Source organism: Carassius carassius, chromosome 46, assembly GCF_963082965.1.
Source record: "Carassius carassius chromosome 46, fCarCar2.1, whole genome shotgun sequence".
Lineage (NCBI taxonomy): Eukaryota > Metazoa > Chordata > Actinopteri > Cypriniformes > Cyprinidae > Carassius > Carassius carassius.
The window spans coordinates 15,143,229-15,165,021 of NC_081800.1; the positions used below are offsets into that span (position 1 = coordinate 15,143,229).

Sequence of the window (21,793 nt, forward strand, 5' to 3'; positions counted from 1 at the left end):
CAAGATGGCCGCCTGTCCAGAGTCATGGCCCAAGATGGCTGCTTGCCCAGCGCCGCTGCACAGGATGAGAGTCTCAGCTGACCCTCCGGAGTCGAGTCAGGTGCCCGTGGACCCTCCGGAGTCGAGTCAGTTGCCCGTGGACCCTCCGGAGTCGAGTCAGTTGCCCGTGGACCCTCCGGAGTCGAGTCAGGTCCCCGTGGACCCTCCGGAGTCGAGTCAGGTGCCCGTGGACCCTCCGGAGTCGAGTCAGGTGCCCGTGGACCCTCCGGAGTCGAGTCAGGTGCCCGTGGACCCTCCGGAGTCGAGTCAGGTGCCCGTGGACCCTCCGGAGTCGAGTCAGGTGCCCGTGGACCCTCCGGAGTCGAGTCAGGTGCCCGTGGACCCTCCGGAGTCGAGTCAGGTGCCCGTGGACCCTCCGGAGTCGAGTCAGGTGCCCGTGGACCCTCCGGAGTCGAGTCAGGTGCCCGTGGACCCTCCGGAGTCGAGTCAGGTGCCAGTGGACCCTTCGGAGTCGAGTCAGGTGCCCGTGGACCCTTCGGAGTCGAGTCAGGTGCCCGTGGACCCTTCGGAGTCGAGTCAGGTGCCCGTGGACCCTTCGGAGTCGAGTCAGGTGCCCGTGGACCCTTCGGAGTCGAGTCAGGTGCCCGTGGACCCTTCGGAGTCGAGTCAGGTGCCCGTGGACCCTTCGGAGTCGAGTCAGGTGCCCGTGGACCCTTCGGAGTCGAGTCAGGTGCCCGTGGACCCTTCGGAGTCGAGTCAGGTGCCCGTGGACCCTTCGGAGTCGAGTCAGGTGCCAGTGGACCCTCCGGAGTCGAGTCAGGTGCCAGTGGACCCTCCGGAGTCGAGTCAGGTGCCAGTGGATCCTCCGGAGTCGAGTCAGGTGCCAGTCACCGCTGATCCTCCAGAGTCAGGCCTAGTCACCGCTGATCCTCCAGAGTCAGGGCTAGTCACCGCTGATCCTCCAGAGTCGAGTCAGGTGCCAGGGAACTCTCCAGAGTTAGGGCTTATCACCGGTGACCCTCCAGAGTCAGGGCTAGTCACCGATGACCCTCCAGAGTCAGGGCTAGTCACCGATGACCCTCCAGAGTCAGGGCTAGTCACCGATGACCCTCCAGAGTCAGGGCTAGTCACCGATGACCCTCCAGAGTCAGGGCTAGTCACCGATGACCCTCCAGAGTCAGGGCTAGTCACCGATGACCTTCCAGAGCCAGGGCTAGCCACCGATGACCTTTCAGAGTCAGGGCTAGTCACCGATGACCCTCCAGAGTCAGGGCTAGTCACCGATGACCTTCCAGAGTCAGGGCTAGTCACCGATGACCTTCCAGAGTCAGGGCTAGTCACCGATGACCTTCCAGAGCCAGGGCTAGCCACAGATGACCTTTCAGAGTCAGGGCTAGTCATTGATGACCCTCCAGAGTCGAGTCGGGTTCCAGATGACCCTCCAGAGTCAAGGCTAGTCACTGTTAACCCTCCAGAGTCAGGGCTAGTCACCGCTGATGCTCCAGAGTTAGGGCTAGTCACCGTTGACCTTTCAGAGTCAAGTCAAGTCACCTTTGACCTTTCAGAGCTGAGTCAAGTCACCGGTGATCTTCAAGGACCGAGTCAAGTCACCGGTGATCTTCAAGGACTGAGTCAAGTCACCATTGATCTTCATGAGCAAATGCAAGTCACCAATGATCTTCATGAGCAGTGTCAGGCCAGCACCGATCTTCTGGAGTCCAGTAGAGACACCATGGAATTACCAGAGTCTCGCCCTCCTGTTGATCCGGCCGCACGGAAGTGGTGGGCTTCTGATCCGCCCTGGGGGCTTTGTGCATCGACAACAGGGATGTGGTGGTCTTCTGCTCCGCCCTGAAGGGCTTCCGCTTTGACCACAGGGGGGAGGTGGTCTTCTGCTCCGTCCTGGGGGCCTTCCGCCCTGACCACATGGTGGTGGTGGTCTTCTGCTCCGCCCTGGGGAACTCTGGCCTCGACCACAAGGTTGTGGTGGTCTTCTGCTCCGCCCTGGGGGGCTTCCGCTCTGACCACACGGACATGGTGGTCTTCTGCTCCGCCCTGGGGGGCTTCCGCTCTGACCACACGGACATGGTGGTCTTCCGCTCCGCCCTGGGGGGCGCTTGCCCTGACTACACGGTTGTGGTGGTCTTCCACTCCGCCCTGGAGGGCTCTGGCCTTGACCACAAGGGTGTGGTGGGCTTCTGCTCCGCCCTGGGGGGCTTCATATTGTTTTTTCCTTTGGTTTTTGTGTTAATGTCTGTCCCTGTTCCTTTCTGTCAGTCTGGCCCTCCGTCCCTCCCCCTGAACCTCCTCCTGTCCTCCTCCCTCCTGGTCTTTCTGTGTTGTGTTTACATTCTGGTGCCTGTTCCCCATGTTTTTCTTTTCTGGCCCTCCGTCCCTCCCCCTGAGCCTCCACCTGTCCACCTCCCTCCTGGTCTCTGTTTTGTGTCTGTCTTGGAGCGTCTGGGAGCCGCTCCGTAGAAGGGGGGTACTGTCACAGTGTCTGGGTTGTGTTCCCTGGGGTTCCACTAGGTGTCCTCAGTTCCCACTGTGTTTATCATATTATCACTTCCTGTCTCCTTATTTGGTCACCTTCCTCCTTGTTTAGTTAATTGATTGTTCCCCACCTGTCTCCTGTTTCCCCATTATCCTTTTGTGTATATAACCCGGTCTGTCTTAGTATGTGTGACGGAGTCGTTGTTTATTCATGTCCGTCAGTTCGTGCCCTTGCCTTGTCTTCTTGTTTAGTTTATGTTTTGGATGGATGTTTCCTATTGACCCCTGCCTGGACTGTTTATGCTGTTTGGATTACCCCTTAATAAAAGACTTACTTGCAATTGGTTCTATCTCCGTGCTTCATTGGATCCCGGCCGTGACCTCTTCAGACTGTAATTCCTGAATTATGGTCAACCAGTAGGTTAGTGAAGGGTGAATGTTTCTAAAATATCCAGCATTGTTGATGAAACCCAAGCTTGATATCCTCATTACTATAGTGTAGGGCCTGTTATCACAAAAACACACATGTATGAACCATCTGACTCATATGGAAGTTTAGTCTAGTGCTGATTCCACTGAGATAATGATGCACGACTCTATAGCGTCTTTTTTCTGCCCCAGTGAACATGTTAATTGCATGCTTGTATGTTGAAATTTAATTCAGAAACCTGGTATAAAGATACTGATATTATTAACATTAGAGAGGGACATTTGTTTGCATGACCTTTAATATGGAAATCCAGTCATTTTCTACTGCAAGTTTGGTGTTATTCCCTGCATTATTAATAGCACAAGTTATTTAGTCGTTTGAAAGAAACACTCTGCTTAGCCAGTATCACTGAAACATAGTGAAACAGCTCTATTAACAGCAAAGAAATAAATAATTGTAAGAATTTATGCATGTATTAATTAATTAATTTATTTATAAATACCTTTTTTAATGTGCTATTGCAGCGCTGGTCTTTTTTGTTAAATACCCAGGAATACTATATATATATTTTTTTTTTAATCATCTAATGCAATGCAAGTATCTTACATGGCCAAAATTATTTAGACCTTCTCCTCTTTTTTGTAATAGTGGATTGATTAGTGGATAGATTTCTGACTCTTTATAAAGAATGGATAATCATAGTTTTGGTAATCATATTCATTTTTCAGCAAGAAAGCACTGCCTTCAGTCTTTCAAACACTATTTGTATGCTGTCACCCACTTTAGGTGGGTTGATGTCTGTGTGATTACATTCTTAAACGTGTTATACTTTCTGTATGATCAATCTGGATGCATACATGGACAGTGCGGACGTGGACTACTTGTATTTATACTACCGAAAGCATACCCTGATGGTCCGCTCCGCAACAAATGCGAACAAACAATTGCCCAGAATTATTGCACATCTGGACATTGCACATCTTTATATTGTTTTATCGACGGATTATTCAGGTTGGAGTAGCAATGGGCTTCTTCACACAGCCTTGCCATGTGCAATTGGTGCTTTTGAAGCCTGCTAATGTGTGGTCACAAAAAATGAGTCACGCAGACGTCCGCGCAGATCCTGTGAGTGTGAGTGCAGGCCAGTGGGGGAGTGTGGAGGGGGGATAATCGCGCTTGGGCTCGGTTCAAGGCAACCGTGCCTAGTGTGAGTACACCCTAACACAAGCTTTAGTAGAGCTACAATTCTTCTATGGTCATTACTCAGACTTTTAATCCAGTCACTAATCTTGCCTTTTTTCATGATGTTCAGTCTTTCAGTCCTCTAGTATTACTGTCTAATGCTGTCATTTGTACCACATTTAGCCTCTCGTGGGCATATGAGTCACTTGGCGATCTTTCTTTCTCCAAGGTATATGTAATGGCACTTTGCTGGCCTCTAAAAGGCAGCTCTATTATGGTTCTGTAAAGCTGGCACTGCTTTCAGATGCCTCAGACCTTCCACTTAATCAGAGCTGAATTGACAAAGTCAGATGCAAAGAGGAAAAGTAAGCAAAAGAGAGTTTGTATGCAGTGCAGGTGCCAAAAAATCTATGAATTCAGCATCTGCCTCTGTTATCCACTTCTTTTTGAACTTCTGAGCAGTAATGCTGACCTCAGAGGGGAGACACAGAAACATATCTTGGGAAGTTTTCTATGAGTCACTGCTTTCATTAGGTTAATTCGATGCTGAAACTGCATTACTTATAATGACCTTTTGATCTGTCAGCAAGTTAAGGGTCTTATTTTGCATTATGTAAATAAAAAGGGGGGGATACACTGAAGGAAGAATAAATACCAAATAACAATCTCTCACAATGCAGAAGCCCAGGAAAGAAAAAGGAGGGTTGAGCTGTATCTGCTTAATTTGTTTTCTGTCTTCTGTCCACTAACTGAAGCTAAAGCCTGTGTTTAACCTCCTTCTTTATTGCCGGCGAGAACACTTTGAGCAATTGCTTCTTGGGGGACTTCTATCAGACAGGATGCTGGGTACTTCTTAGTGCACCTCTGGGCCTTTAGTACTGTAGCACCTCTAATGGTCTACTGGATGACATCTGTATTACGTGTTACATCATATGTTAATGTTATTTTCATTTCCTATTGCGGTGCAGATGGTCCACAGTTTTGAAATGGGATGGAAGAATTGGATTTCTCAATGAATGCCACTGGATGATGAGTAAAGGTGGCTTCATCCCATAAAGACGAACGTCATTTTACACTGTTTTCTTTAGCAGAAAATAAATAAGGTGCAGGCTCCATTCAGTTTCATTGAAACTACATTACATGACAAAATGTTAAAGATTGATTGCAACCTTTTTGAGGGGCTGCTTTATCTGTAGGCAGATAAGAGACAGGAGGAGACCTCAGCTCTAATCAGTTCTGATGAATAGTGAGGCAGTTTAATCATAGGTAACTGACCTCATGCTTGTGTATGCTTGAGATCTGTTAGAGATAGATTTTTTATTTTTTTTATATAAATATTTTCTTTTTTCAGCTTTGTTCGGCACTTTCAGCATGGCTTATTACTCAGAAGAATGCAATCTCGTAATTGATATAGTGTTTATTCATTTAAAAGTTTGATTGTTAATTTTAAACAAAATTTTGTTTTTGTTTTATTTAGCAAGAACACATTAAATATAACTTCCTATGTTTAAAAAAAAATATTATTATAATATATATTATATTATAATTTACATATATAACATATTAGCATTTTCAACATTGATAATAATAAGAAATATTTATTGAGCACTAAATAAGCATATTAAAATTGTTTTGGAATTTTTTATATGACATGATTTTTTATATGACACTAAAAACTGTAGTAATGGCGGCTGAAAACCCAGCTTTGCTATCACTGGAATGAATAATAAATTGTGTGTATATATATATATTTTAAATATTTATAGATTGTTTTATATTATATTATATAATGAACCATGAAAATGCAAGTACATTGTTGAATTGGAACAGTTTGAACGGATTGATGAAAATTCAGTATTCAGACACTATTAAAACTATCATTTCACTTTTGTATTTGTGATAGGCAAATAAAAAAGCATTACATTTTACAGAAGTGCAGCTTAATAAAAGCATCTGCTAAAAGCATAATTCATCAGAAATATTTGTTATACCTGTAATATTTTTTATAGCTGTAATATTACATTTATATGTGGCAGACACTTTTTTAAGTATTGCAAATTCGAACTGCGTGAATCAGGCCAGAAATTCTTTGAGAGGTGAAAGTTTTATTGCAGGTGTGTTGTTAAACAGAAATGTGACACAAATAGCAATTTCCAACTTGTTCCTACGAGGTACATTAACATCCCAAAAGTTCAATCTAGTTACGATCCCCAATAAGCCAGTCATCCTCGGGCTGTTGTGAGTGTGGGTGCATTTGTATATCGCCTGGGGTCTTGCTGAGTCATGCTAATGCTAGATCATGCCCCAGTGGCTGCTAGGACACCCAAGCGGAGCTGACAAATTTATGTGCCATTTGATTTGGAAGATTAAAAGCAGTTTGCTGTAATAGCAGGGGTTTTAGCACCATTAAATGAGTCTATTTGGTTGGAGGCCTGGAGCTGCTCTCTCACAAGTGGATTCACCCTTATTAGCACAGCGCATGAAAAATGATTAGCGTAATAAATTCCTACCGGGAGGCGGGAGAGAGGGGAGGTCCAGGAAGAATGCCAGCATACCTTAAAGAAAACATGTCATGCAGAAAGAGGGACATTTTGTTTAAATGGTTCAGCTTTAATTCCTCTAACTTGTGGAAGTTTTTGTAGGTTTATTTGTGATTATATCTGGTTTATGCCATAGAGGAAGTCTCACTGCTTTTCAACTAGTGCAAGGTGGCAATGAGAAAATTAGCAGCTTTTTTTCCTTTCTCTTTCTTTTACCGAGTCTTCGGTGCATACTAGTGTGTAATGAGATTTGTGGCCCTGTGGGAGAGCACGTCTTCCCAGAATGCTTTCTGCCCTTTAACCTTTACCTCTCATTTGACACTGCCTCATTACCATAGAACGGGGGCTTTCAAACTTTACAATTTTCCCAGTTTGATGTTCTAATTGTGAGGACTAAAATATAATGGTACCTACATACATACAATATAAAATAAAAATAAAAAAAATAATATTGGTTTATACATACCCCAGTTAGCCTCTTGTGGACCCCAGTTTGAAAGTCTCTGCTGCAAACTTCTTAAATATCTCTTAGTTTTGAGGGTAAAGGATTGGATGAGGAGGAGCTGGGAAATGTTTGAGCGGTTTGTTTTAGATGACTTTCCCACTGACTCTCTGTGTCTTGTCTGTGTGTGGTATATCCATCATCACTCATAGAGATCCAGGCTGTAGGAATCCACCCTATAAAGCTGCCGATAACCCTGCTGTCTCTCTGCTCCCAGGCATGATTGCTGTGATGTTGGGGAGGTTTTCACTGGAGGGCTTTCAGAAACTCCGTGTCATGGTCACTGTTTGAATCTGTGTGTCTAACTCAAAAGAAGTCACTCCTTGTCCTTGTTCTAGCTGCTTTTAATGAGTGTCTTGCACCAATTTATAGCTTTGAGTAAATTTAATTTGTGTTGTAGCCTCACCTAAGCGATCACTTAAATTTGTGGTACACTGCCAGTGAGTGGGCAACTTGTCACAAAGTTATAATTTGTGTCCAAATCCACTGATTTATGAGGATATGAAAAATCTCACTTATTTAAACTGATTAAAGGCCAAGATTTTCTCTTCATGGCGCCTTGTAGGTGCTCATGATGGATTATTTAATCTGACCACTCACACTAAATGAAACAAGACAGTCCTAAAATGAATGGGAATTAGAGCTGTATAGAGTGAAATTGCAGTATTGTGAGAGTTTGTGGTCTGAGTGAAAGAGAGATTTTGCATTTCCATCCGTGTCATATAGTTATACCCCCTGTTGGCTGTGAATGCAAATGAAGATGGATCTTAGAAGCAGATCGCAGCGTCTTCATGAGATATGCAGATAATATACACATGCAAGCTACTGCATGTCTGAACTCTTTATTTAAACTCAAGGCCAGTTTTCCACATTGCTTATAAGTATGTATGTAAATAAATGATCTGTCTCATTTGATTTTCTAAATGTTATATTTAGGTTTGATATTGTCATTGATATTCAAAACAGATCGATCTGTCAATCATATTTGTACAGTTCTAGTCTGATGTACTTTTTGTGTGAGCAGTATGTGTTTGAAAAGGCTGTGGCTTGTACTTGATGTACCCGTATTATGCTACCTGCTTATTCTCAAGGCCTGTTTGAGTTTAAGAGGATTTAACAGGATTGTTTGGTCACAATTACACAATGGAGTAGAACTTTTTGCCAAGTCTGCCCCACTTGAATATAGTTGAATGGACAATAGCTTAGCCACGACTTCATGGCTCCGCTTAACTCAGTTATGTGATGTCAAGCCAAAAAAAAAAGAGCTGATTTACATAAAAATGAAAGTTTGAAAAGTCTTAAATGCAAAGGAAATCTAATGTAGTGTGCACTTAATGTAGAATAGTCTGAGAAGTTCTCTCAAATGCAAATAGGGTCCATGACCTTCAGCTCGGGAGTTAAGTAGTGTCAAGGCTACTGCATGCAGAGGAGGGTCTGAAACACACAGATTGCACAAGTAGCATTTGAGAATTAGCGGTGTCACAGAAAAGGGTAATTGATCCACTGTCTGTATAAATTACACAGAGTTGTCATCTCTTGTGTCTAAAGAACTAATGATGTTGCTTTAGGGTCTTTCTGAAGCACAACTTTTAAGACGCCACTTCAGAATCGCTGAAACTGGATTTTGGGGCATATCAAAAGGTGCAGTCTTTTCCAAATTGTCATGAATTGTCACTAAAGGTTAAGCTCTCACTGTCATTCAAAACTCATCATATGTACACTTCAGAATCTCATTGGAAGTAATATGTAATCCAGATCATTTTGTACACTTTTTATGAATATGTGAATTCTTACATATTACTTGTCTCGCATACTGTTTTTTTTGCCTACTACAGTATTAAGAAAAGTAGGCATATTTGGAATTCTCGTTTTGGAGAACATTTAATAGGACAGCTATGTGGGGAACATTTACTACAAAAATCTGTGTAGTTCAGGATGATGCAATCAATAATTTTGGTCTGTGAAGAAGTGTGTATATGCTATAAAGAATAAATTTGTCACTTTTACATTTGTACTATGACCTCCGGATTTTTTAAACATAGACTAAATGATGCAAAGCTCTGCTATATTGTTTACTGTAAAAACATATTCAGATATATCCAGTATTTTTAAGGGGTGCGCGATAAATATCGTCCGATAATTAATGCGCATTTCGTCAGTAAAGCCGGTTATCTAATCAGCAGTAAATTCCATCAGGTGTGTGATTTCACATAGAGAAGCTGTTACTTCACGGAGCTGTTGTTAACTGACTAGCTGCGCAAATCCATGTTCATTATCAGCATTTATCTGCGCAGCTAGTCAATTAACAACGGCTCTGTGTAGTAACAGCTGCTCTATGTGAAATCACACACCTGATGGAATTTACCGCTGATTAGATAACCAGCTTTACTGACGAGATGTGCATTAATTTTCGGACGATATTTATTGCGCACCCCTAAAAAGACCCCTAGTTTTTTTTTGAGTGTGCCAGTTTAAAAACATGGGCACAGTTGATTTTTTTAAAACAGGTTTTTAGCCTTCTCTCTCTTCTCTCCCTCTATCCATGCACTTGTGTCCATGGCAGACCTTTGTGTTTGGGGGCCTGTTCAGGGAAAACTGGAGTTGTACTGCTCTGCTGTGATACAAATCCCCCCCTGCAAGTTCAATAAGCTCTTTGTTTTCTGTATTAATGCTGCAGTGGAGTTCAAGTGCCCTCTCTACTGTGACTCCCAAGCAACTTTTAGACTCTTTCACTTTTATTGTGACCTGCCAAACCCACTGGGCCCAGAATATTTGTCACAGACTCATTTTAATAGATTTGTGTTCAAGGCAACGTTTAAGCAAAGAAACACAAAGTAGTTCATACAAAATTCCTTACACTTTTTTTAAAATAAGTTTACCAATCAGTATTTAAAATGAAATGGTAATAATGTCAAATTTGGCAGATTTCAACTTTATTTGTTTAATTTACGCAATTTATCCCTGAATTATGGAATGATATTCCAGACATTATTCAAAATTATTCAATTGCGTTTTCAATTTGTGGACGCATAAAATGTGACATAATCCAAACGCAAATGCAAATCACGCATTATCGTTTGCATTTTCGCTTTCGTGAACGCGCAGTGAGTGCCAAATTTCAAATTGAAAAGCAAAGTCCATTTGCAAATGCAATTCTCATGTCTTACGAGCTATGAGCCTGTCATATTTAAAAAGCAATATTAATTACCACATTTGCTTTTTCACTCTCTCTGCACTGTGCATATAGACTGCCCAAACTCAAATGGAATCGCAATTCCTTTTGCATTTGAATTTCCGACGTCTACACAGAAACCTGTCAATCAAGTTACAGGGGTGGGGCCATTTTATTGGGCGTGTTTGCATTGGGAAGTGATGTCACTCACAGTCGACGGTAATAAACAATTATTAATAGACGATTTTGCGGAATATTTTTGAAAAATGGTAGAAATCGGTGAAATTGTGGAGGACATATTGACACTCGTGCAGCACATTGACGACAGTTCATACGGTACAGATTTCCTTTTACTTTTTTTTACATTTGGCTTTGGACAGGTTAAATGAGTTTGTGGCCTTGACGAACAGCATCATCAGTAATGATATCTTTGCTGATCTAATGCCGCGTTTCCACCGAACTTTTTTCCCAGGAACTTTTTCCCCCCAGACCTGTTGCTTTCTGTGTTTCCATCGCGGTCTAAAGTACCGGGAAGATTAGGCAAATAGTCTGGTGATGTAGGTCTGTGCGTGTTTCTCAATTCAAAGCACGCTGATTTTGGACGTGCATCCTCGGTAGTTCAGACTTTGCGCATTCGACTCGGGAGTTTGATGTCCGTGATGACGCAAATCCGGTAATTCTGCAAACAGCAGCGTACTTGATAACATCAGTCAGCTCTCCTTGGCGAATGCAATTTTCCTCACTGTACATTTACAATAAAACGAAAAAGGATATCAAATACCACTGCCTCCTTTCATTTTTTTCATTTAAACATAATAATAGCTTCAGAAATGTGTATATATTCAGCCATTACAATAAAACTAAATATTATATAAATTGCCTCTTTTTATCTTTTTGATCCGGTGGCAACACGCTAATATTTTCAGAGTCGCTTTAACGCGAAACAGGAAACTCATGAATAATCATGTATGATCCGCCCAGTGACACCAAATATCTCAGAACTCGAAAGATTCAGAACACCGGCCACTTCACTTAGATTGGTGAAGACATCATTACTGATGATGCTGTTCGTCAAGGCCACAAACTCATTTAACCTGTCCAAAACCAATTGGCTTCTGAGTAAAAAGAAATCTGTACCGTATGAATTGTCTTCAACTTGCTGCGCAAGTGTCAAAATGTCCTCCACAATTTCACCATTTTTCAAAAACATTCCGCAAAATCGTCTATTAATAATTGTTTATTACAGTCGACTGTGAGTGACGTCACTTCCCAATGCAAACACGCCCAATAAAATGGCCCCATCCCTGTCACTTGATTGACAGGTTTCTGTGTTGACGTCAGAAATTCAAATGCAAAAGGAATTGCGATTCCATTTGCGTTTTGGCAGTCTACATGCGCTGTGCAGAGAGAGGGAAAAAGCAAATGTGGTAATTAATATTGCTTTTTAAATATGACAGGCTCATAGCTCGTAAGACATGAGAATTGCATTTGCAAATGGACTTTGCTTTACAATTTGAAATTTGGCACTCACTGTGCATTCGCGAAAATGCAAACGGTAATGCGCGATTTGCATTTGCACTTGGATTGTCACATATCAGACCTCTATCACACTTCTAACCTCTTACAACTCCTGGTCCACAAAAGAAGTATAGAGATAAAATAAGGTCCTTCCACTGATTATGCACACTTTGTTAGCAATCTGTGACGAAAGCAGCATGCAGTGCACAACAACGTACCCCACCTTCCTGTCTGATGGGAAGCCCCCTGCTGCGAACATATTGAATGCTCATGTACTGTACTTACAAAGATGCCGGATTACAGAAGTTATAATAGTCTAGATGCTCATAAATAAGTCATTTTCTTCTTCTCCATCATTTCCTATCAGCTCAGACTAAAGCTTACAAATGTCTGGAGTCACAAACATACAGTGGAAAAGACACTTAATTTGCTTATATTCTTCTGTGAAAAGCAAAAATTAGCATTTTTGAGAAATGCACCTCGTCTATGTTATGCATATAATAGAAGTGAGCAAGAACTGGGGCTTTCAAACTCCAAATTGACACAAATAGAACCTTACAATACCATGAAAGTGGTACATATGATTTATGTTTGAAGAATGGTCATTCTCTCCATTTCATTCCCAAAATAGTTTGACAAATGTTCCCTTTAGGTGTAAAACTTGTTTTTTCAGGGATGACAAAGGATCTACAGATCTTTGTCTTCTGAAATGGCATGACAAATGGAGTGAGGTATTGAGAGAGATACTGAGAAACAGATTTGACCAAGTTTGCCTAGATGAGACCTGCAATGAAATGTTGTTGTAAATGCAACTGTCACAGGTGTAAGTTTAAGTGAATGTTTAGTAAATCAGAAACAGTTGTTAAAGGCTATGGCTGGTTCAAAAAGGCCTTGTTGTGGAGTGGCTTTCTGCTTTATTTTGCGTAGGAAAATTCATTCTTGCACATACACTCATGCTTTATAGATGAGACCTGGTTTGTAGTCAGTGTCAGTTACCCGCAATCTACATCAGAGTGGAGGTTGACATGGCGACCGCGTGAGCGCATGGACCAAGTATGTGTGCTTGTGTGTCTTCCAGGTGCTTCACTCACCTAATGGAGTGATCTTAAGCTGCGGGAAATATGATGCTTTAGCTAGTCTTTTGTCTGGAAAAGCAGCAGTGATTATCCTAAAATAAAGGATGTGGCTGAATCTCAAAAGAAAATCAGGTCACACTTTATCCCCAAATCAAAAATAAGTGTATTTTTCTTTTCTTTTTTTGTATTCAAGATAGTTAAGCACAAACTGTCCCTCAAATTGTCATTTCAATAATGTGAAAATATTCCTGTCTGACAAAAGGATTTTTTAAATTATTATTATTACATTTATATTTATGCATTTGTAGATGCTTTTATCCAAAGGGACTGTGCATTCAGCTATTACATATTATTATGTTATCATATTATCAAAATCAGCACCTTTTAAATAAGCAGTTTACTACTATTGTGTATAAATGATAATACTGAATACAGTGTGATAATGATTCAATTCCATTTTTTCGTCATATTTAAAATATTTTTACAATTAGAAAAATAAAAATACAAATTTTTACATAGTGTCTCCCTATGCTTTACAATTAATTTGATGCAAAATTTCTTCATCTATTTTATTTCTTTATATTTTGTAGTGACCTTCTGAATGTAATCCTAGAGTTTATGTTTATATGTACTGTATGTGGTCACAGACAGTAGGTAATCTGTTTTTGTTCGGCTCAGCTTCATCAGATATTGCCTGTTAGGCTTTTATGTCTCCACTTCATTCTGTCCCATTTTCATCTATCCCACGATTCCCCAGTCTCCCCAATGTTTGCTGCTTTACCACTAACCAATGCTAACCAGTGTTTTTCTTATCTTTTTCCTTCCTCTTTGCCTCCTGAAGATCATAGAATGATAAGTGCAGGTAAGCACAGCTTTGAGTAACTTCTTGAATCCTTTAAATCTCTGGCTTGCTTAGATGTTTTACGTAAATCCACTCTTTACTGCTCTGCAGAGCCTGAAACTTATCTAAGGCTCTATCATTGGGATGAAATTCCTCTCTTAGTGGGGCGAACAGCCAAGGATGTGTTTTTGAATTTGTCTTTGCATTCCTTGATGATTTGGAATCATTCCTCCCACCCAGCATTGTTTTCACCCGTATTAAGCGAATGCTGTTATCCGCGCTGTCCTATCTGAGGGAAAAGGCCAGGATAGAGAGCCTCTTTGAGTAGGTGGCTTGTGAGGAATCTAAAAGCCTGAGAAGAATGAGCAGGGCCTCTTTTTTTTCAGCTGTGCCAGGCTTTAATTGAAAATGGCGGTAATGAGTGTGTGAAAGATCAATGTGGTCTCCGCAAGCACAATCTGCAGCCAAACCCCTGGAGTGTGGTTAAAAGATGGAGGGACCTTCCCCGTTCACCCTCTGCACTTATAGTCTCCACTTTGGTAAACGGGAACAGGGGAATTTTTCTCTCCCAGGAGACTGAATGAGAAGAATCAATGAGTGTGTACCATGTCCGAAAGTCAAAAAAGAAGCGAGTGTTGAAAAGGACTGAACTCCTGTTCTAGGAGAGAAAAGTTATTCAATGAAACACAATAGATTCTCCATAGGGCCTTGCACTTTTTCTTTTTAGAAAAGCTACATCTGAAACAGAGTAATGTGGGACAGATATAGCTGGGCTCCTGGATACCACTGTTGGTTTTTTCCGTTAAACAGTTAACAGTTTTCAGACGGCCTTGTCATATTGGCATGTTAATATGGCCAGTTTATAAAAACATTATTACATTATATTTCAGTTAGTCAGTTGAATTCGACAACAGATATGATTCATGAATATATATATAATAAATATATATATTAAATAAAAGCGATTTTTCCTGTGTTTTACCCATATTTTGAAGTATGTATTGAATTTGTGTTGTGCTCTAGTGTTGAAGGAAATGTGTGTAAACTTGAAAAATATACTGGTAATTTATTACCAGGAGATTCATAGTTTTCTACAGATGTTTTAATTTATTTTTATTTTGCATACATTTTTCTTCAGTTTGGCATTAAGTACAATGATTATGAAATGTTTTTGCATTTATTCTAAATGTAGTTTTGATGTCATAAATATATTATCTATATAGGTGGGATTTAAAAAAAAAATCTGTATATATTTTTTCCATTCTTTATATGGCGACCATTGAAGCTCAACATATTAAATGCTGTATTGTTAATTTTCATTTAAGTTTTTTTTTTATCTATATATTTTTTAAGAGTTTAGATTATTCCAAAGCTATAATTTTTATATCTTAATACAAACTTCATGAAATAATATTACATGCAGGAACAAATATGTATTTAAAATACACAGAAATAACAGATAATAGTTCTTTTAAAATTAATTTTCACAAAAAAGCGCAGTGCTATGGAAGAGTTTTTTCCTTAGGCATATTGTTAAAATCATAAGACATCATCTGTTAGGATTTAATTGTTAAGATCATTCCACCATTAAGCTGTGCTGAAAGTGATTTTCGTCTTTGTATCCCTCATACATATGCTCTTGCGCACCCCCTGAGCTGACTTCGTGAACTCTTTGAGGTACCTTTACTTTGTTAACATCTTAATTTATGTGCAAATAGTCTGCTCTCACCCTGTTATCTTAATAAACTCAGCAGTGTCCAGTTTATAAGTCACAGAGACCGATTTAATTTGGCATTGTACTGTAGGTGTGGGTTAGGGTGATTGAGTCTGTGCATGTATGTGTGGTGCCCCGTATGGTGGCAGCTGTTGCCTGGAGAGCTCATTAACTACAGAGATGTGACTTCTTCTTTTCATTACAGATATGCAAACACATAAACAACCACCTGCTGGGAGCAGCCCTGGTGATGGTGCACCTAGACACACACACACACACACACACACACGTATCTCAGCCACAGGCATGCTAGTGAATTACTGTTAGTTCTACAACACAACAGCCTGAATTCTCATCATTATCTGCTAGTAGCTCTTTTGTTTACTGGCTGTGATTGCTGCTTCACACATCCCATAATCCTCTAGAGCCCCTTTCACACTGCACGTCGGACCCGGCATATTGCCGGAACATTGCCGGGTCGCCTTCTGTGTGAAAGCAACCACGTCCCAGGATTGATTCCGGCATTGAACCCGGGTCGGGGACCTAGTAACATTGCCGGGTTCGACCCGGGACGAATTGAATTTTTAATTCTTTTTATTAGTAGTAGTAATAATAATGTTATTATTATTATTATTATTACTTAAATACTATATTTTTTATTTTATACTACAATAGTGTTATTGCAATAGTAATATATTTAGTGATGTTTTATTTTTATAATTTAAATGATAAAAAAAAATTGTTTTTCATAACAGTAATAATAAAAATGCTGATTGTTATAACTATCATTATCCTTGAAATTATACCAAATTTAACAAATCAATACATATTGGTATTTTTTGCTCAAATTGAATAGTGGCATTTATTTTATTTACTGTTTTATAAAATATACTGTTGGAGTGTTTTTACTAGTTATAAAGCTTCACTTTTTCCCTAACAACATCCATTACCCAAGGCTGTAGTGCATAACCTCAAGTGGCTGTTTTTCTTTATTTTATCAAGCTAACCATACAAAACCTCAGAGTGTAGTGAGTCAGTGACGGAGCTGGTAACTCCGGCGGCTCCTGAGGTTCGATGAGGCTGTTTGTTAACTAGCTCTCTGAGGTGTGAAAAACCCTGCCCCATTTCTTTTGATGGCTTTTCTGGTAGATTATAAATACCCCCTCCCAACATTTGATGTGCTCTTTCTTCTTCTTCTTCCAGCTATCAGCCTACATTTTAATGTCGCACACTGAACCTCACCTAGTCTTTTGTTGCAGCCAAATGAGAAATCCTTTTTTCCAAAGCCACAAATTTGCTGACTGGACCGACAGGTCCCTTTGTAGTAATCCCCCATGTTTTTCCATCTCTCCTTCATTTCTGAGCAGCCATTCAGTCATTTCTAAGAATTCCATTTAAAATGCATGCGTGCTTTGTCGACAGGGCCTACATTAGATTGAATGAGTTCCTCAGGTGGGAGAGGAAGCCATGTACAGAACAACATCAGATTCATTGTGCTCGTTATCTCATAGCGAGAACGGCGATAATATGTTTAGTGTTATCTCGGGGCACCTGGGAGATTGCAATTATGCAGTAGTGAGGAGTGAGTCCCGTCGAGTGGCACTTGGGCTTTGGCGCAGCCGGCAGCTAAATGTTTAGATTCATTAGCATAGATCAGAATGACTGATGCTGTTTTCACTGATTCACTTGGCACCAAATCTCACTAAACAAACAGAAGTGTTCGGGAGTTCCTGCTGGATGCAAATTTAGTTAATTATCATGTTCTGTTGTGAGTTGTAGTTCATTTAATTTTTCATATTTGAAATTGTTTTGACAAAGGGTTAGGTTTGTTTGAGAGATTGAAAGCCAACCAGCACGTTTGCATGGTCTCTTTTTTCCAGTATCTGCTATGGTCTCCTTCATCCGGTCTGTCATGGCTTTTCTTTTTCCTCCCATGAATCACCCTCCCATGTCAAAGGGATAGTTAATCTAAAAGTGAAAAATTCCGTCAAAAATGAGCTCATCCTCGTGTCATTTAGTATGATATTCTGTTTAACATAAAAGCAGATATTTAGCAGAATGTTCACAATGTTCTTTTCTGTACACTGAAAGCAAAAGGTGACCAGATGTAGTAAGCCATGTAACTTTATCTACTTTTTGTGGTGATTTTTGTCCTCATTGTTGTCCTATTCGGAGCCTCGAAACCCTTGGTCACTATTCATTTTTAATATGAGGAAAATTAGCATCACAGGTCTATGTTCATATAGTTCTGAATTTTTAATTGTTTTCATTTTCCGTTTTTATTTTCTAACGACTTAAAATTTTGTTTATTTTCACTGTGATTTTTAATTTTAGCTCAATTTTAGTTTTTTTTTTTTTTTTATCTGGAGGCACTTTCGTGTTTAATAGCCTACATACAGGTTGATTTTATTTATTATTATTTTTAATTTTTTTTGGGTTTTAGAATTATACCACTTATATCAAAATATGCACACACACGCACACAAATATTGTATAATTTTTACTACAATAATTAATAATATTTTTCATTTATCTATCACTATAGGTTTCGCTGTAAATAATAAACCTAATACAGGTTTGAAATGACATTAGGGTGAGTATATAATAATTGTATAAAATAATGGCTCAAAAGTCTTTCTGAAATAACACTTCAGCCTATAGCTGGGCCCTGTAGATGTCTCGAGATCAGCTGTCATTGCATGTTTACTACATATCAGTTAGAACTGTGCTGCGTGTTGTACAAAGAGCTGAATGGGATCCCAGCGGCCCCGTATCTGTGTATAGAACCTGTCGCATACTCACCGCATGCTTTAATTGGCTGTTTGCTATTCCATACACAGTTGTTGAAAGCCTCTAGATGTGTGTGTGTGTGTGTGTGTGTGTGTGTGTGTGTGTGACTGTGTCATGGTATATGTGGTTTATTAGGTCATAAGAGTAATACCAAATCTAGATTGTAGTGTATATGGTGGTAAAAAATGGAAAACCATGGAACAGTTTGGGATCCACATAAAAAATTGTAACAAAATATGCCTTTAGAGATCACAAAAATATTCAGTATGAATGCTGCTTAGCTTTTTATTTGTAAATAAATAATGATGCTTTCCAGCTATTGCATTTTCTGCATTATCATTACCACCTGCTGAATTACAAGCAGACAAACAAATTGAAGTTTTATAGCAGTTGTTGTCGTGGCTTGTTTAATTGGCTGAGGGCCATCGCATCGCTCATCCGTGAGGAACAGCATGCACTAAGCAGCAGCTCCTCCTGGGACAGCAGAGGAACGTTTAGTAGCTTACTATCTGTGAGTGTTTAGCCAAGTCTGTCTGTGTTCTTAGTGTAGTGTGCAATACAAACATCCTACTGGCCTTAGAAGCCTCTGCCTGTTCCACATCATGGTTTTTCTTTTGTGAAGACCTCGAGGCTTGTATGAGCAGGAGCTTAACCATAATAGTCTGTTTTATCGTCTGTGTTTAATGTTCACTCTTGGTAATTACTGTTGTTTTGATCTCCAGGGTGAGTCACTGAGGGTAGTGATGAAAACTAATAGGTTCTGGTATGTTTTGAAAGGCATGAGGGTTTCTGCCCTACAAAAGCGAATGAGTAAAATGTGACTGAGCTTTAGTTGTAATACTAATAATAATAATTATTATTATCGTGGTTGTGTTAAAGCTGTAAAAAATTAATGTAACGTTCATTATTGTTATAGTTCTTATTAATGTTTATTATGCCATGTGATGCTAATTACAATAACAAAATTAAATATTGACAACATTATTATTATTATTGCAAAATTGTTATTTAATATATATAATTTTTTTTTATTTTCTCAATCTCTGAACATTATTGTATAGTTACCGTGTTTGTCTTTGACTCTATATAGACCTCAGGCAAAACGTTATGCTTTAGGAATGAATTCAGCCACATATTCCTCATTCCTGGTCATCAGAATTCCAAAACTGTCTGCATTATGATGACTTATTGGTATTTATGTTCACCAGAATGGCCCTTACCTTTGCAACATTTGCTCAGAGCACATATTGCCATCTCGTGGCCACTGAAGGTATTGCTTCTCTTGCATGCGCACCAGTTACAGTCACGCTCTCCACCAGTGTTGCCAAGTCCACGGTTTTCAGAATTTGCTTAGTTTAACACTGTTGCTGCGGGTTGCTTTTCATATCCGCGGGAGGATTCTGTTGCGAAAACCTGGCAACCCTGCTCTCCACTTTGCCATTAAGCAAGCGAGATCAGAGAACAGACAACAGCTCAGAGTTTATTGCAAGATGCATTATTAAACTGAATTCTTTATTATTGTTGACATTGATATGTTTTTTGACAGATATTCCTGAGTGGCATATGAGAAAGTAGGCAATGTTCTAGTAATATAGTAAAATATTACTTAAAAATGCTAAAATATGTAAGATGTTGTTAGAAATCTTGTTTATTTGTAACATATCAGATGTGTTTGGTGGATTCTGTGTGGCTGTGCGAGGTTGGAAAGCATTGATGGCATTGATGTGAAAACCCCTCTTTGCAATCTTTATTTTTAAGAGTGTACATAGTTTGTACTAGTCAACTAATCTTAGTTTGTTTGAGTGTAGTATTTTCTTTTTCTGTGATGTCATAGTTATGAGGTAAGCTGTATTTTCAGGCTTATCCACAAGAGGGCGCAGCAACACCAACATCGATATTCACTGCTTATTAGCAGCTGTATTGATTTCATGACTGTTGTAGGTACATAACAACGAGATCCTGTGGAGGTCAACCTACAGATCCTTCTTGCACATCATAATCTATGCTCCAACCCACACTCTTAGAGAGATCATTACGTAGATGGATAACTGAATGCAATTGCTTTATGTAGCAAATGCTCCATTGATTTCATGTCTCTTTACGGTTGATGGATAGAACAAAACCGTACACGGCTGTTAGAGGATAAGGTTGATTGTGTTGAGCGGATGATGACCAATGACCCTAGAGGTCACCGTGTCTAAAATGTGAAGATGAGCTCAGTCACTGTTTAACATTCAGGTTCACCCCCACCCGGTTTGGTGTTAAGTGGGGGTCCATCTGTTATGCAGACATCTATGATCCCTAGTGCTGTACATTAATAGAAAATCCTGGCTCCTGTCCATAATTTACCTCCATTATCTCTTTCCACCCTCCCTCTACTCTCATATCTGCTCCCCTGCTTTAATGCACACATCGCCAGCACTTCCTCTGATGTGTGAGGGGAGGCTCCAGGGGGTCTGCTCAAATGGGGCTGAAGTCTCCATTAGGCTGCCTGACGGAGCCAGTCTTTCAGCAGCAGACAGGCGTGAGGGAATTGCTCACCCTGACCCTGATCCACCTGCACCCCACCACCAGTCCATCACCCCAAAAACAACACCCAGTTCCTCCCTTCAGCCTAGCTACAAAAGACAGGGTAAAAGATGCACCCAGCAAACACATTCATTTTATTCATTGTATTAACAACAGTTAAATATGACCGTTTCAATTTTATTATTTTTGTAGAAAAAAAATTACAGTTTACTACAAAAAACAAACTGGGCCAGTTTTTTGTTTTTTTTTGGAAAAAATATTTTTTTTCAAATTAAAAGTTTGTTGTGTAGCTTTTGTTTTGAGTCTGTTTTAAGGATTTTGTTTGTTGGTTTGTTTTACAATCTTTTTATTCAGTAGTATAATATTATGATGCTTATGCATTTTTTTTTATCATGTTGCCATTTGGTTCTGATCATTTTTGGTACAGTATGTATATTGCACATCATATTTTGTTGCATTTAATTGAATGTGTGGTTTTTAGAACCTAAAAATATTGTTCTGCAATGTAACCTAACATCTCCCAAAGCGTAACACTGAGAAATGAGTTTTCTGCTGCAGAGCGTAGACAGCTGGGTCAAAGCTCTTCAGATTACACATTCTGTTTCTATTGTGAGGCCACTGTTAGGCAGTATTTCAATGAGTATGACTAATACTGAGGCTGCTCTTATTTTACCCACATTTCTTTTGAGATGCTGTAAATGTGTGAAAGATATCATCACTTCACAATTGCAGCATTTAAAAGAAGGAGCCCTGCCGTGAGGAAGCATACTGTAAAAATAGGAAAGGCATGTGGAGTTGCTGCTTAAGGATCCCGTTAGTTACCCCCCACACACCCCCGCTTACACTTCATAATCTCAGTCAGCGTTTTGACACTGATTAATTCTGCTGTTGACACATTTCTGGCTGTCATGCTGACTTACCCATCATAGTTGTTAATGCTAGCACTCTTGTATGTGTCAAAATGGAGAATGAATGGGAAGCGTGACTGATATGAATAGTGATACGC

General features: G+C 40.1%; 1 protein-coding gene across 1 annotated transcript in view; it reads left to right on the plus strand.

Moving 5' to 3' along the window:
- LOC132129020 (agrin-like) overlaps positions 1–21,793 on the plus strand; it is a 268,355-nt gene that overhangs the window by 73,954 nt on the left and 172,608 nt on the right. Inside the window, exon 3 of the mRNA XM_059540418.1 lies at positions 13,755–13,775. Coding sequence (XP_059396401.1) covers positions 13,755–13,775 — 21 coding nt within the window. The remainder of the gene's footprint in view (positions 1–13,754; positions 13,776–21,793) is intronic.